The sequence below is a fragment of the Colletotrichum lupini genome, chromosome 5 (assembly GCF_023278565.1).
Source record: "Colletotrichum lupini chromosome 5, complete sequence".
NCBI classification, from domain to species: Eukaryota; Fungi; Ascomycota; class Sordariomycetes; order Glomerellales; family Glomerellaceae; genus Colletotrichum; species Colletotrichum lupini.
In genome coordinates this window covers 528,478-545,552 of record NC_064678.1, presented here as the reverse complement: position 1 = coordinate 545,552, position 17,075 = coordinate 528,478, and the positions used below count along the sequence as shown (strand labels likewise).

Below are 17,075 nucleotides of genomic sequence, written 5' to 3'. Positions count from 1 at the left end.
ATATTCTATTTTATATACTATTTTTTAAAAAGGATATAGATTACTCAGTATACTACCCTTTTTTAAATATTATTAAAGCCTAGTCCCTCTCCTTTTTTTAATACATTTTAATAACTTACCTAGCTTATTATAGAATAATTTAATAATATTCTTTAGTTTATTATATAAGTTATTAAGATTAATAAAAGGTTAATAACTAGCTTTATTTAATAATATAAATAAAGCCATTTATAATAAGAAGCATAGGGTTCTTAAATAAACTCATTACTCTATTTATGTTTATAATAAAAGCCTTTTTTAAGTTTATTATTTCTTTAAACTATAGCTTCTTATCGTACTTAAAGTAACAAATCCTTCTCCCCTTTTTTAAATAAAACCTTAAACTTATTAATTCTTAGTAGCCTAGAGCTAATAATAAATACTTTTTTTAATTAAGTTACTATTTTTATTACGGCTAATAGCTTTAATATTATAAAATATTATACGTATTAGTAAAATAAGAAGAATATTTAGTATATATTTTAATATAACTAATATAAATATCCTAAGCTTAGTTATAATATAGGTTTAAAGTAACGGAGATCTTAAAAATATAATTATAAATAGAAGTTAATTATTAAAGCTAAGGTCAAGGAATAGTAGTTATTATAATAATATAAAGATTTTTAATATAGCTAATATAACTATAGGCCTAGCTTTAAAATATTTATATACCCTTTTTATTATAAGCTTACTTAGCTAGTTAAGGATATTATTAAAACTATAAACTAACGAGTTAGGATTTAAGTACGTAACGTACGTATTATTATTTAAGAGTAGTTCTTCAAGTCCTTATTTACTTAGTAAAATATTTATAATACTAGGGCTTATATAAACTAAGAGAAATTAGCTAAATACTCGCTAACTATAACGTTAATTAAGCTATTTAATAAGTAAAATATTTTATATATAGTAAAATAGGTAAATAACGAGCTAAACTACCTTATTAGCCTTATTTAGACTTTTTTTTATTGTTTTTAAATATAAAAGCGATTCCCTAAAGTAATTAGTTTTAATAATATTTATAATACTAATCGCTTTAAGCTCCCTCTTTTCTAAGCTACTAAGTAAACCTACTTTAGATTTATTTATAATACTACGTTTAGCCTTATTAATAATAAGAAATTAAAAAGTTTTTAATTTCTTTTAATAAGTATCCGCTAATTTATAAACTAATACTTAGTCTATTACTTTATTATTATTATTATAAACTATAATAAATAGATAAAGGCTATACTAAACGAGTAGTTTTTAAACGTTTAGTAATAACTTTATATTTATTATATTAACTTTAATATTATACTTAGGGCTAAGTAAAAGTAGGTTAAGGACCGTAGTTATAATAATAATAGTAATAAGTTTAATAACGAGGGATATTAGTTATTAATATAAATAATAGTTATACTAAGTAATAAAAATAAGGCCTATATTAATATACTTATTAATAAGCCCCCCCTTTATATATATTATAAGGTCCTTATAATATAAAAGTTTATTATTTTCGCTAAGACTAAGTATATTTTTAAAAAAGCCTAGACTAAGCTCTATAAAAAGTTTAATAACTAACACCTAATTTTTTAGTACTTTTACGTAATATACCTATTTTTAAAAGTATAATAGGCCCGTTATTTTATTTAAAAATATTAAAACTTTAGTACTCGTGTTATTTTTAATACTAAGTTAAGTAATAATAATATTAAGGGTTATTTTTTAAATAGTCTTAGTTATTTATATCGGCTTATTAACGTTATATAAAATATAATTAATAATTAAGAACTACGCTTTTACTAAGCTTATATAAAAGATAAGGTACTTATAAGCTAGGAGTATATAAGTATTTATTTTAAGTACTTAAGTAAACTCTAAATAATACTTTTCTTAAAATATCTTATTTTAATTAGGACGTAAGGCCGGCTTATAAAAAAAGTAATACTATTTAATAAGAGGCTATTCCTAGACCCCCTCGGATCTTATAATTTAAATTATACTATTTTAATTAAGCTAAGTATCCTATATTATTATAAAATCTATTTTAAAATATTAAATTTAGCTACTTTTAATAAATAAAAAGTATATTTTTAGTAGCGTTTTTAAGAAACGTTTTTTTTAAATTTATATTACTAAATCTTTAATTTTAAAATTACTATATCCCTCCGTAATAAGCTAAAAAATATAATATAGCCTATTTTATTATAATTAACTTTATTTAAAAAAGGCCGGTTAGCTAGTTAAGCCCGTATTACTTATAATAACTAAGGTATTAATAATAAGAAGCGAAGCTACTTATTTAAAAATAAGAATAAGTTAATACTAACTAAGTTTATAAAAAAGATAAGTTAGTTAAATTAAAGCTAAATATTAAGCTTATTTTAATAATAAATAAGGAGCTAGTTTAGTATTTTTAATAAGGGGAGAATAATAGGGAATTATATAAGTAAACAGCCGATATAGCTTAATATTTAAAAAAAACGGAGTTAGTAAAAAGTAGTTTATAGTAATAGTAAATTATTATAATTATATTAAAAAAGGTAGTTAAGTAAACGTTATTATAATTTACTTTTTATATATTTTAAATATATAATATAAAAAAGCCTTATTTATTTAAAATTTATAAAAGCTTAGATTATTAGCTTATTTAAGATTTATAAATTTTAAATAAGTAATATAGTAGTTCTAAACGAGTACGGGGGTTATAATAATATTCTTATTTTTAAAAATCTTAAACTAAAGCTTAGGTTAAAGAGGATAATAAGAATAGTTATATTAATATAATTACCCTTATTACTTTTATAAAGAAGTATTATTTTTTTAAACTAATTAGAAATGGAGAATATTATATGTTCTTAAGAGCTATGCGTCCGTATTAATTCGTTATGCGTCCTTATTAATTCCCTTATTAATAAGTTATTTATAAATAATAACGACCTTATTTCGTAATTAGAGTATATTATTATCCTAATTAACGAGAGTATAAGTAAGAGCGAATTTATTATATACGGTAATATAATCTACTATTTATTAACTAAAAATAAATAAATAACAAGAAATATACTAACGTTAGAGGTCTATAGTATAGTTAACGGCGTTAACCTCTCCTACGTAATTTTAATAATACTAAAAAAGATTACTAATTAACTTAGCTTTTTACTAATCCTAATAGTTATTCATACGGATTTTTACTTATTATATAAATGCTTTATAAAATTAGGGATAATAAAAGAAAAGAGGCTTATAATTAATATTATAACCTTTAAGTAATCGTATAAAAGGCGCGAGATACTTAAGATCTATTAAATTAATAATAATAATAACCTCGCTAACGCTTTTATAAAAGTAACCCTTAATAAGGGGTTAGGGTAATTTATAAATAATAAAAAAGTTAATATATAAATAAAAAAATAGGTTATATAAAAAAAATAGAGAAAAGGAATAAAAAAAAACGACTTAATAAACGGACCTAAAGTTAAATTATATTTCTAATTATAATAAGTAAATTAATAAAAAAAAAGAGAAAGTTAGTATTAAATTAAAAGTTTAATTTAATTATAATATATAGCTAACTACGTAGGGGCTAATTAGGGGCCCTATTTAGGGTTATTATAGCTAGCTTAACTTATAATTAGAAACTCCTTTTTATACTTACTACGTAAATATTTATATAGTTTAATTAATCTCTTCGTTAACTACGGTTCGAACTAAATACCCTATAATAGGGATACTAATAACGAGAGATTATCTAATGTCCATCGCAACGTCAAATGTTCTCATCGCCTTGTCTCAGTGCTTCAGAAGCCCATCTGCAAGCTCAGGACGGACCAGAACCAGGCTGTGGGCGCCAGACGCTGCCCCTGAGGCCGGCAATCTCGGGGACTCAAGCGCGGTGGACAAAATCACACCACAAACAGACCACCGGGAAGTGGGTCGCCCGGGGATGGAGAATGGATACTCTGTGCCTCTCTGCAGCTGGAAACACACGGCTCCGGGCCATTCACCAAGAGCAGGCGATGAGAAGCTGTCACCAGATTCGCCAATCTCATCAGCTTTACAATGAGCCGATGGCAACGGTCGTCGAGGCGCAACTCATCCATTTCGTATTCGGATCTGTGGATTCATGTTTAAAGTCTCCCGTGTCTCAAGAGGAACAGGCACAGCAAAACATGCAAGTTATCGTACCACACCTGAGCGGATGCCGGTGAATTTTTATCGTCCCATCGGCGTCTGGACCCCTGCGCCGCCCTTCGAGAAGAACCGTCCATTTCCAAAGCCCGTTCAACGCCAACACGCGCAGTCTCCACCAAACGCGGATGTTTATTAATTCGACTTGACCCCTTTCGCAATTCTGCCAAATTCCCATATTTGCTCTAGTTGCTGCCGTTGCATCTCGAGAGTCGCACATCACCTTGCTTTAGTTCGTCTCTCCTGCATTGGGGTGTGTTTGATACCATGGCGTCCTGGTAAGCCAACCGCAACTTCCCACCTACCTCACAAGTTGACCATCCGCTTACACACAACGCTCTCATAGGAATTCTACCGTCGTGTTTCCCAACCAGACGTCTACCACAACCTACCTCGGCGTACTCGACGATGTGAACAAGTACAACGTCCAGCTCAACGCCATTGAGCGCCTGTGGGCGGCGTGGTACCTGTGGATGCAGAACGACATCCTCGCCACTGGCATCATGACCTTTGTCATGCACGAGGTCGTCTACTTTGGTCGCAGTCTGCCATGGATCATTATCGACGCCATTCCCTACTTCCGCAGGTGGAAGATTCAACAGGCACGTCACTCCACATCCGCCATGTCTAATGCATTCGGCAGGATCCCAGACATGAACGACTACCACCCGTACCAGCCACTAACCTCGAGCAGCAAAAAGTCCCAACTTGGAGAGAGCAATTTGAATGCGGCGCCCTAGTTCTCTTCAGTCACTTCACCGTCGAGCTTCCGCAAATTTGGCTCTTCCACCCCATCGCCACCTGGTGCGGTCTCGACTACGGCGTGCCCTTTCCCGCCTGGTGGAAGATGGCCTACCAGATCGCAATCTTCTTCGTCCTCGAGGACACTTGGCACTACTGGATGCACCGCGGTGCCCACTGGCCTCCCCTGTATAAGGCCGTCCACAAGATGCACCACTACTACTCGGCCCCCTTTGGCATGACGGCCGAGTACGCCTCCCCGATTGAGGTCATGTTCCTTGGTCTCGGCACCGTTGGGTCCCCCGTTCTATGGGTCCTCATCACAAAGGACCTGCACCTCTTTACCATGTACATGTGGATTGTCCTCCGCCTGTTCCAAGCCATCGACTCGCATTCCGGTTACGATTTCCCCTGGTCTCTGAGGCACTTCCTCCCCTTCTGGGCCGGCGCCGAGCACCACGACGTGCACCATGAGAAATTCATTGGCAACTACGCGTCTAGCTTCCGGTGGTGGGACTACCTCATGGATACCGAAGCCGGCGCGGAAGCCCACCAGCGTAGACGGGAGAAAAAGTTGGACAAGGCCAAGAAGGCGCAGTAAAGAGATTGAATTCGATCCTCTCGCAAAAGTGTTGTTTCCGACTTCTGTCTCTCCGCTGGAGGGGATCAACATTCGCTGGAATCTTGAAGTGACAAAGTCGTCGCCAAAGACTTTCCGGCTATGCATTCCTTTTCTTTTAACGGCCGACACGACGACTTCTGTATGATAAATTGTAATAACCTAGACTTACCAACTAATGCGCCAATCGCTACCTGTCAATACACCATTGCTGTACATACAGAACACTGTGCTCTTGGTTTCTTTGAGTTTCGATGTCATGTTAACTTGAAGCTGTCGCCAGACAAGCACGTGGGCCGTTCGATGGAGAGATGACTCAGAAGAGTACGCACCGGCAACAGCCCCTCTCCCAACGGCAAAAAAAGAGCTATTTCGTGTGACTCGATTGCTAGGTCGAGGTCGTGTCGTACAGGAGGGAGAACAATGCAGCAGTGTTTGATGGAAACAACGGCAAACTGCAGTGCTTTTGGTATTGCAAGCAGGGGCCCGCATACGAGGATGGTGGCATGGCCGTCCTTGAGCAATCGTCTCAAAGACTTTGACCTGTACTGTACATACATTTAGTCAGGTTTTCTTTGTTCGATCTTCTGGACAAGCTTGACCGATTCTATGACAGTGGACTCGGAGATAGATAGCAAAACCAATCTCTTCTCCTCCACCACTTTCCGTGGTTTAATGAAATGGCCCAACTGGCTGTGAGTTTTTGCTCCAATTCTCTCGGTGATGATATGGCGCCGTTGGATTCCTAGGTCGATACTAGAGCATTAGTAAGACAGTATTCCTTGATCTTCCGGTGCCTGACAGGCAGATTGAATTCCTGCTCCTTGCATCTCAGTTGTTGATTGCCAAGTATGTGAGCGCGGCAAGGCATTCGTCAGTCGCTTGTTTTCGAGTGCATGTCTCCGAAAATAAACCTTCTTTGTTCTCGTAGTATGCCTGACATGAACCACGGGATTGTTCAGAACCGCTGTGTTCTCTCCTGTCCCTGTCCTTCCTCGTGTCAGATGACAAAATAACGCCGGTAATGCAAGGAGTCGACGCGCCTATGCGGCACGACGCAGCCTCTTGAGGTCGTACCCAGGGGCTAGACGAGTTCGAGGTGACGAGGTTCCAGGAAGCTTGCCTGCTCGCCAAACATCCAAGACGCATGGGACCAATGCGACTTCCCGATCCTACAACACCATCATGTATTCAAAAAGACCCGTTATGCCACCCAGATATGACTTGGCGATCCATGCCTCTCTCATCCTCGAGATCTTAGGTGTCTATCAGCAGTTGTTGACCATCACACTCGTTCACCAACGTTCACTCGCAAATCGTCATTCAACTCCAAAAAGGATGTCTCGCTACCTCCTCCCAGTTCTGGCAGCTACAGCGGTCCTAGCCAAGACGGACCTCACGGGCTGCACCTCTCTCACATACACCTACCCAGGACCCTCTGGCGACTCCATCAAGACAGTCATCCACTACGTCCCCGAAACCCACGAAATCTGCACCCCGCTCGACTGCGGAGGTACGGACCCGGCGTCCGGCAAGAAAATCCCGGGCTGCCCGGGCTACTCCGGTACCGAGACCATCACCAAGAGCTTCTTCTCCAGCTGCGCAACCGTCAAACCGCCCACAATCACGGTCACCCAGACCCTCGCGACCCCCGGGTCGAATAGCGGTGTAGGCAGCACGACGGTGACGGTCACGCCCCCTACCACGACGAGCACCATTATCAAAACCGTTACTACGTCGGTGATGTCGCCATTGTCGTCGCTGACGCCGTCGGTGGTCACGACTAGGACGGGCGTCGCCGGTAGTACCTTGATCACGTCGACGGAGGGTGAGGCTGTGCCGACTGGGACGGGAAGCGGAGCGGAGCCTTCGTCGAGTACGGTTCCGGCGGGGGCGGGGTCGACCGTTCGGGCGGGGATGGCGGCAATTCTCGGTGTCGCGGCGGCTGTTGTCGTGTTCGCTTGAGAGATACCCGTCGCCTCGCATACTTTCATTTAGCAGGGGGGAAATCGTTGTCAGGAATATTGGGTTGGTGGTCCTGAGGATTTCGACAATGATGGGGTGGAAGTGTAATTGTTCTGTGCTCAACGCAAACAGTTGGGGCTTTCTCAACTGTCATGACATATACGTTTAAACCATCAAATATCGAGACGCATATTTGCAAGCTACCCTGGATCAGTCTGGCCACAGAGAAGAAACAGATTGAACATTTGGCTGCTCTCAGATGCCAAGCTCCCACCTGCAGTGTGAAATGTCCTCGTTTTGACTGTCGGCAAGATTTGTGCGATCTGTGTAAGGTCAGGCATGGATATCCTGTAGGTAGTAATGTGCATAGCTTTCGACGTTTCATGAAAATGGGAATCAAGGAAGAGATTAGTTCAATACGTCGTATGTAGTTTCTCATCCAAAGAGCAAAGAGTCGTATGTCTTCAACAACAACATCTCTCTCTATCTCTCTCTCCCCCTCTCTCTCTTCCTTTCACTTACACACACACACATACACACACACACAAACAAACGATCTCGACCGAATTTCGGGATGAACGAAAGAGGCACTTACTCTTCTGCTGATATGTGACAGTACCAGAGCCCTTGGCTAGAGCTCGCCCCTGCAGCCGATAATAATTAAAAATCCTATCTTCGGGCACGGCTTCTCTAAGTGGAAGACTTATGGCAAAACTGTGCAGCGCATCGGCCTGTCTTTGTGGTGGCCAGGAGCGAGTCATTGAACGATCTCACACCGCCACTTGAACTCAACCGATCGAGCCATGTATTCGAAGCAGTGCATATGCATTATTCCCGAGATTTCAATGTTGCTTGCAGGTATTTCTCAATATCAAAGGGGAGCAAGGCTGCTTCACACGTTCACTTGTTGATTCGGTAACCTCATTTTGCCCGAAACTCCGAACAACCAAGTCCATATTGTAAACCAGGCCTCGGTCATTGCCCATCACGTAGATTTAGTGCCGAAGGAGAAAACACATGCATTGGAGGGATGAAAATAGAACAAACTCTTTACCACAATCATGCGATTAGTACTTGTATTCAGCTCGTGGACCATGTCCAAGTCCTTGCTGATCTTTGATGCAAAAGCTCGAAGCCATGACTTCACCCATTCAGTTGTACTCGCATCTACTTATTTCAGGCCAGCCTGAGAAATTCAACCTTCCTCAGTAACATTGCAACTATTGGAGAGACTGGATATGAGCACGGGTTGCTTTGCTAATTCCCCGGAATATTGATATATCCCCGAAGGTTTGTGCTTGTTCTGGAACGTTTCCTCATGTATCTGACTCAGTCGCATCTCCATGCCTCAATGTGCTTGTCCCCGCATTCTGCCAAAGTGTTTCCAGCTTCGTAATACATAGCAATACGAGATGAACACTCAGCTTGAATTAGTACAGCCAAGCACTCGACTAGGGATTCTCGCTCCTTGAAAGACCTTCGGGTTCTGGCACTGCCTCACGCAGCAAACACACTTCGCCTGCGGTGATTCGACAGCTGTTACTTGCATAAGGACCCCTTTTTCTTAGACCTGGCCTAGTCAATCTTTTGTCCGCCGGGCTGACGGCTTGGATTCATGCAGGCCTCCAAGCACGTTGCCGAGTGAATTAGACTTTCGGCTTGGTGGAGGGGGCATAAATCACGGATCAGACGAAAACCCGAGACCGTCTCGTCAAAACCCGCCGGCCCGTCCTCCGCCGCCGTGGCAGCGACTGTACCCCACACTGGCCTGACCCCCGGTTCCCGGCTCCGCCTGGGTTTCACTTCCTGGGTTGAAGCATTCACGATACGGCATACAAGTACACGCGGTTTGTTTACCATGCAACATACCTAGTGGGCACCGCCAATCAGCTGTTGGACCCTGAGAGCCGTCCCTAGTTGCCGGTGGTATTATCCGCGACGAGAGGGGGTTCGAGGTTAGCTGATCTGGGGTCGGTCGGCGACGTACTGGTGGCTCTCAGCTTGTGCCGGAGGGGGGGGGGGGGCTTCCAAGACGCAACTCGTCTGGGGGCGCCTGGCTGCTGTCATGCCGCACCGCCGGGATTTCCGGGTGCAGGGTGCGGTCTGTGTCGGGGTCGATGGTTGACTGACCACTGTCTTGATTCAGCAAGGTCTTTGATACATGAATGAACCCCCCTCGAAAGTCATAAAAACCTCGTGTTGACCGCATCCACCAACCGACTTCAAGCCAGCACAGAATCAATATTTTATCGAAACGAAAGACAACCAGATCACCGTAGACCGGTTAGCGCCAAAACACACCACGAAAACAATTCCATCGTCTCTACTAGCCCCGAACATAAAAACAGCCAAAATGCCTTTCCTCGTTGTCGTCACCCCCAACATTCCTGCCGACAAGAAGGATGAGTTCCTCGGAGCATGGCCGCAGGTCAAGGAAGATATTGCGAAGCAGCCAGGCGTTATTGGAGTAGCTGGTGGACATGTCATCAACGAAAACGGAACACCTGTGACAGACTTCAAATTCCTGCAAACGATAAGTGAGATCCTCCTCTGAAGTCAAGTTGTTTGGCAGTACCTAAATCTCCTCGTAGCTTTCGAGTCCGCGGCAGATGACAAGGCGTTTGCCGATTCGGCGTGGATCAAAGAGCGTGAAGAGCAGTTCAAGGCTGGTCCCGGCGGCGAGCCTCGAGTCAAAAAGTTCGAGACTGGTCCGCTTCCCGGTGAAAAGCCTAAGACATTTACTCAGTTCTGCTTCATTGATGTTGCAGACGAGAGTAAGCATGAGGAAGCGAAGCAGGCCTGGATGGACCTAGTTGCTGCCCTCGGCCAGACCGTCCACTTTGGAGGAAAGAGTGTAGATGGAGGTCAGTCAACTGGCTTGGGCATCTTGGGATGGGACAGTGATGAGGTAAGCCTTCCATCTGATTGCTACGGTCTTAGGTTATATGTATTCACTGCTAACACGTGCGCCAGGAAGCAAAGGCTGCTTGGACTAAGCCGGAGGCACAGGCGGCGCTGCAAAAGTACCAAAGTTTTGGAAAAAGCATTGGCGTCATGGTAAAGCTGGATATATAGATCAGGCATTCCTGACATATGGTAACTTTCAAAGCTGAAGTATCAATGTTACTGTCGTACAAAAAACGGAACCGTAATTGCCGGCCAGCAATCACGCCTTATTTACCACAGTTACGAAATGTGGGAAGACTCTGCTTGTGCTCTGGTATGCCAATCTTTGAGTTACTACCATGTACCTTAGTATACTACTGTAGTGATCATATCAAACAAACAGAACTTTAGTGCAATTGCAACGTCGGCTTTTGACTTTCGGTAGACAATTTCACTGCACAAATCATCCTAAAGCGTGTGGGAAGAGTAAGATCATTGTCAATGTCGAGATGTGTTCCAATGTAGTTGAACAATCAATTTTCCCTTCTAGCAAATTCGTGGTAGAAAGGTCGCAGCTCCCCTATCCCTCTTCACTGCACGTACTTGGCCACAGCATTTGTGCAGAATATGTCATCATCAATGCCTCAAGCCCGTTCAAGACTCAATTGAATTTGATAATTACGCTTCATCATCTTGTCATATTATTCTCATCGGGAAGGTAACTGGCCCACGGCCGGTCAAGATACTGAGTAAGTACATGGTGGTGAGAGCGGTTCGGACATTTACAGCCCTATATTACGACGCAAAGCTTCGATGCTATATGAGTAGGTAGTTGAAGCGAGCAATTGATCATCAGCCAGCCTCATTCGCAGCAGACCCCAAAAAATCGTCTCCCCAGTTTGGAAATGCTTCCTGATGACAATTGCGTATGCGGTCTTCAACTTTCTCTGTAATTATTTCCCTCCAATCCATGCCCATCTCCCACGCTTTGTTGCAAGACCCACGCCGAAGGAGCCGGCGATCATGAACGATGCCCCAGATCACCGTTTCCAGGTAGGGAAATTCCACATTTGCCATAGCCTTAGCTAAAGACCTTAGGTTCTCCTCTCCGTAGTTACCCCAGCCATCAATATGAAGCTGCCGTAAGCATTGAGGCAAAAAGTTCGGTAGAAGCTGCAAGTCCGCCTCCATTTCTTGTATCGTGCCTCCGTCCCTCCGATGCGGCCAGATCATATAGCCATCAAGGTTAATGGATTCGAGAGCCTTGAAACCGGCCAGAGAGGTCATTGAGTATGGCCGGCTTGGATCCGTTCGCAAATCATCACTTGCAATGCTCTCCCCAAACCGATTGATCACAGTGAGATGTTGAAGAGTCTCCTGGTGATTATGGAGGGCGTCTTGGATCTCTCTGGGCGTGGGAGAGTGCAAGTTGCTGGTCGAGTAGCTGAAATGTGTCAGGGACGGTAGGCGATCCATTAATTTAGGCAACATTCCCTTCCAAGACCCTTCCATGCGGAGGTGCAGCCACCTGAGCAATGGCAACTTCGGAAGACCCTCCAGCCCTCCAGCAGAACATGACAATACCTCGAGATTCGGTGCACTGTCTATGAGTAGTCGTTCAATGGGATCAGGAATCGGGTGACAAAGACCCTCATCTTTATGGTCGTCCTCAAGACACGTGTCGTCGCTATATCTCTCAGTCTCCAGCTCCATGTGTCGTACCTGGCCCAGCAGTATTTTTGACTCATTTAGTTTGGGCCTCCATTTATTGATCCATTTTCTCAACGGGTAAAAGACCCACCAACGTGGTACGCACAAGCTGACGTTCTGGAGATTCGGCGTCATAATCAATAAGAATTGGATTAGAATCTCAGGGAGAAGATCGTGGTCCAAGCCGGCGGAATTGATATCTAGACCTGTCTTTTTCGACAATCGCGTAACTTGACTGATTTCTTCCTGAGTTGCACATTCTAACGAAGGTGAACAGATAATACATTTCTCTTCAAATGCATTGATATCGATGGACTTAAGGCAAGAAGAAAGATGGGCGTCTTCGTTGATCGTTCTCAGTAACTAGAACAACCGAGGTATCAAGTTTGTTTCTTCGCTTGTCCAGTTCATGGTGCTCATGGTGCAGTGGTGTAAGAAAACGTGAAAAAGAATTGGCTGAGCAATTTGGCGTAGTGACCGTGATGTGAGGCATAGATTGCGTAGTCCAAGCCGTTCTCCGTCGTCTTCTGTCGAGCTGACGGCGGCGCTCGGCTTGTCGAGCTGCATTTTGTGCTGTCGACAATGACAGCAGAGTGAGGTGCAAATCTGGTCGAGAATCTCGACTGGTAGATCTGTGAGGGAAGCCATTGAGATGGTTTGTATTTTCGCCACAAGTGAATTGGAAATTGAGCAGATTGAAAAAAAGGACTTGTCGTTGATATGAATCTTGATACTGGAGCGGTGTTTTGGGTGCTATCACCACCGTCCAGATGGTTGTCGTTGTCGTTGTTGTTGCTGTGACTACAAAAGTGGCGTGATAATTTCCACCTCGTTCAGGCAGATTTCGTTGAGGTTGGAGTTTGGAAATTCTTGGCATGTTGGTGACTCATACATGACTGTTGAAATCAAATAACCAACGCTGCTCATAAAAGGCTCTTTTGTTTAGCCGAGGCTCGCTTGAAGCCCCTGCAAATTGAACCTCTTCTAATGTTGGTATCGATGTTGGCCCTCATCAGCGACGGCAATCCCATCCCGTTTACCTTGCTCTCCCTGCCAACCTAACTCTAGAAAGTTGGGCGGCTAACAACCCGGCAAGCTCACCGATAGCGTTGACATAGCTGAAGGAGAGCAAGACTGATTGTACGGCAAATGACATGGGGAAGAAATCTTTCGGTCGAGCATAAGCTTGTTCGAAAAACAAGACCTCTAAGCCGCTGCGATTAGGGACGTAGCTTGCAAGCTCCACGTACATGCTTAGCCCTGCCAGAGCCATCAATATTCCGATTGTTCAGCAGATAAAGGCAAGGCTGACATAACCGGTGCCGTTCAGGACCGATGCAGCTATGCTAAGTCGTCAGTCCATGTTACAGTGAGTCATTGAATCTGATGCAGCATGTGAAGCGGACGAGTCGAAGACATTCTGGTGCCAATCATCTGCTTGACTTTAAGAAATATCACCGTAAGTGCACTCTATGTGATAACCTGATGGCGACTGCTTTTAAACTGGTATTTCTACTGCCTTCTGGTAAGCGGCCTTCGACCCGTTGCCTCCCTTTGCAAGCGTATGCGCAAGATCTCCATCCCGTTCAATGGAGTGTCCCGAGTCTCAGGCCTCTAAATCGGGCTGCCAATCGCCTCCAAGGCTTTATGTCAACTCTATCAAAGAAATAATAGTAGCAGCATTTGCGGGGAAGAAGAAAATCCAACCAAAACCTGGGGCTTCCAGGCTGTTATCCTTGGTTTATTGTTATGCGGTTTATTACTTGAATTCTTCCTCCTTCGGTTGCAGTACTAGTTTCAAAGGTATGCGATGCTCTCAGGGATAGCATCAAATATCCCGGAGACCCAGGCCTGCCTTTCTTATGGCTTGTGCTTTATTGCTGTTCACGAAGTGTTACGATAGCCCTCCTATGTCAGCAAGCAGCACACAATGCTGACTGGCTATCGCGAACAATGCTGCAGTCCTCATCACATCTGGGATGGATTGCAGGGGGTATAGCTATGAGGAAGAAAGCCAACTAGGTATGATTCAAACTGTACCCCTGCTTTTTTGCTCGTGAATAGGCCTCTCGCTGTTCCGGGAACCAATTCTTACTGTCCAGTGAATCTATCTGGGTACGAACGTCAGCCTCTTGGCACGTCCTTTGCCCAAGCCCCAGCCAACACCGGGCCGACCATATTTTTCCGGGATCCCAGTTTCATAAAATTAGGATGCACCTCTAGAGAAATAGCAATTCATTGGTTGGGCCGATTTGGAAGCGTTGAGTTCATGGGCGCGTTGCCCAGATGCGACTTCCAGAAGCCAAAGCGGCATACATTCTTGACAGCCTAGACTGAGCTACGGATAACTGTTTTATGACCTTCCCTTACTCTTGTTTCCTTCGCTACGGATGAATGGCTCTAGAGGGAATATCTGAGCTTCTGGAGTAATGCCATCGTACAATTGAGCCCATCTTTCTTTCAATGGCTCTGGCGTCTCCCAGCCATACTCTGGATCGCGCAACCACTGTCGTAGCAGATGACGCCTATGGCAGTTGAAAATCAACCAGTCAACACGATACCCTTCTTGAATCCACCAGTAAATAGTGGAGGCATGAACTTACTGTTGCTCATGAGTATCGGTGAAGCCATCACGAGCATGGAAGATACCCATGTTATTGGCGTACTGAATGTCGCCTTTTTGGAAATCCAGGTTGACGGCAAACTTTTCACCAAGATAATGAAGAGTATCAAGTGCTTCCGCTTGTGCCTCGGAGATCGGTGGGATCTCGTCACTTCGGGGAAGCGCACCGTAACCGACAAAGTATCGACGAGCGTATTGTACAGCTAAGCGCTCAGGCGTCTTTGAAGTCGCAGGTGGGTAGTGCACCAGAGGTCGGGAAGTGAAAGACTTCTCGGGCTTGCCGAAACTAGCAATGATACACATCGTTAGCCGATACTCATCTCGTTACATCAATCCATTCTCGTTAGCATGCAGCTACTTACACCTCAAACTGCCAGTCTTGCGTGAGGGTGTGGATGAGATTAGGACGCGTACTAGCGATCTTATTGTAAACCCTTGCGATGCTTGCCAATTTGCTCGTGCCGCCCTCCGCAGCAGTGGAGAGAGCAAACAGAGAGACAATGTCTCCGGCATCCGTATGAAATTGTTGGTATCCCTATTATAGGGTAGTTAGTTCGAACCGTAGTTAACGAAGAGATTAATTAAACTATCTAGATATCTGCGTAGGTATAAAAAGGAGGTTCTAACTATAGGTTAGGCTAGCTACGATAATCATAAATAGGGCCCCTAATTAGCCCCTATATAGTCGGTTATATACCGCGGTCGAATTAAATTTCTAATCTAATACTAACTTTCTCTTTTTTTTATCGATTTAACTATTACGGTTAGAGGTATAATTCGACCTCGGGCCCGTCTACTAGGTCGTCTCCTTTTCCCCCTTTTCTCTATTTTTTTCGTATAACCTATTCTTCTATTCGTACGGTAACTTTTCTACTACCTACGAATTATTCTAATCCCTTATTTAGTACTACTTTTATAAAAGCGTTTGCGAGGTTATCTTTACTATTAATCTAACGGATCTCGAGTATCTTGCGCCTTTTATACGATTACTTAAGGGCTATAATATCGATTATAAGCCTCTTTTCTTTCGTCGTTCTTAATTTAACGAGGTATTTATATAGCGAGTAGGAATTAGTATAGATAACCGTTAGAATAGGTAGAAGGCTAATTCGATCAGTAATTTTTCTTAGCGTCGTTAAAATTACGTAAAAGAGGTTAACGCCGTTAACTATACTATAAACCTCTAACGTTAGTACACTTCTTATTACCCGCTTACTTTTAATTAACGAGTAGTAGATTATATTACCATATATAATAAATTCGCTCTTACCTATACTCTCGTTAGCTAGGATAATAATATACCCTAATTACGAAGTAAGGTCGTTATTATTCGTAAATAACCTATCGACGAAGACGTAGAGCTTACTAATTATAAGGTCGATTAAGTAATAAACGAGACCTCGATCGAGATTCGTTTACTACTACTTAAGCCGCTTATTAAGTACCTCGACGTCTCGTTTAGTTAGATTTATAGCCTACGCTACCTTAATATAATTAAAAGTTACCTCAGGCTAATAAATACTCATAATATATACCCCTCGCGCAAGCTTAGCCTTATACTACTTTTTAATATTAGTTACGTTCGGGTTAACGAGGTTAATTTTCTCACCCTGCCCCTTTTATTAGAAAACGACGGTTTCCCTTTTAATTATAAGAATCTTACTATTAAATACTAGGGGGGTGTTTATTATAAGGACCTCTTTTAGCTTCGCTACGAAGCCCGCTTTCTAGAGCTTCTTATCCTCCTTCTTTATAAAGTTAATATTAGATAGGCCTAATATATCGTCGGTTTATATTCTAACGATCCTAAATTAGTTGCCTTCGTGCTCTGCGACTAGTAAGTACGGGTCGTACGTAGAGGTAACTATTAATAGTTAATTAATATAAAAATCGTAGTAGGTAGCCTATTAATAAGTGCCCGATTCTGCGAGCCTATATAGTAGCTTGAGCACTTTAATAATCGTGCTTTCTAAGTACTTACTAGCTATTTCTTTTAGTAAATAGGCTAGGATTTTCCTTATGAGCCCTATGGCCGATTGGGTATATACCTAGGTAATATTATAGCTCTAAATCTCGTATCCTTTCTTTTATAGCGATACTATTAGTGCTATTATTAATCGTTAGCTATAGCGCTATATAGTAGGCGATTATATAAGTAGCGTCGCTTTTTTAACGTCGCCGTACTCTTAAATTACGTATCTAGACTTCTCGTACGGTTAGGGTGTTCTTTTTCTTTTAATTTTACGAACTATTTACGATTTAAATATATAGAGGTTTATATACTTTTTTAAATCGTAAAGGATAAATCAATAGACC

General features: G+C 42.2%; 5 protein-coding genes across 5 annotated transcripts; 3 read left to right on the top strand and 2 right to left on the bottom strand.

Annotated features, from left to right (window-relative positions):
- Positions 1-4,482: 4,482 nt before the first annotated feature.
- Positions 4,483-5,557, top strand: CLUP02_09593 (fatty acid hydroxylase; the record flags this gene model as incomplete). Its single annotated transcript, XM_049288571.1, has 3 exons — positions 4,483-4,493; positions 4,562-4,885; positions 4,966-5,557. The coding sequence occupies 3 exons, from the start codon at positions 4,483-4,485 to the stop codon at positions 5,555-5,557; spliced, it is 927 nt and encodes a 308-aa protein (XP_049145715.1).
- A 1,356-nt stretch (positions 5,558-6,913) lies between these two features.
- Positions 6,914-7,540, top strand: CLUP02_09592 (uncharacterized protein; the record flags this gene model as incomplete). The annotated part of the gene is made up of 1 exon (XM_049288570.1): positions 6,914-7,540. One exon carries the CDS (start codon positions 6,914-6,916, stop codon positions 7,538-7,540), a length of 627 nt encoding a protein of 208 aa, XP_049145714.1.
- Positions 7,541-9,893: 2,353 nt separating this feature from the next.
- CLUP02_09591 (uncharacterized protein) lies at positions 9,894-10,615 on the top strand (the record flags this gene model as incomplete). Its single annotated transcript, XM_049288569.1, has 3 exons — positions 9,894-10,077; positions 10,132-10,448; positions 10,514-10,615. The coding sequence occupies 3 exons, from the start codon at positions 9,894-9,896 to the stop codon at positions 10,613-10,615; spliced, it is 603 nt and encodes a 200-aa protein (XP_049145713.1).
- A 663-nt stretch (positions 10,616-11,278) lies between these two features.
- Positions 11,279-13,555, bottom strand: CLUP02_09590 (uncharacterized protein; the record flags this gene model as incomplete). Its single annotated transcript, XM_049288568.1, has 7 exons — positions 11,279-12,499; positions 12,578-12,889; positions 12,965-13,005; positions 13,055-13,144; positions 13,238-13,396; positions 13,454-13,477; positions 13,543-13,555. The coding sequence occupies 7 exons, from the start codon at positions 13,553-13,555 to the stop codon at positions 11,279-11,281; spliced, it is 1,860 nt and encodes a 619-aa protein (XP_049145712.1).
- Positions 13,556-14,489: 934 nt separating this feature from the next.
- CLUP02_09589 (TfdA family Taurine catabolism dioxygenase TauD) lies at positions 14,490-15,414 on the bottom strand (the record flags this gene model as incomplete). The annotated part of the gene is made up of 4 exons (XM_049288567.1): positions 14,490-14,661; positions 14,740-15,045; positions 15,122-15,294; positions 15,406-15,414. 4 exons carry the CDS (start codon positions 15,412-15,414, stop codon positions 14,490-14,492), a joined length of 660 nt encoding a protein of 219 aa, XP_049145711.1.
- Positions 15,415-17,075: the final 1,661 nt, after the last annotated feature.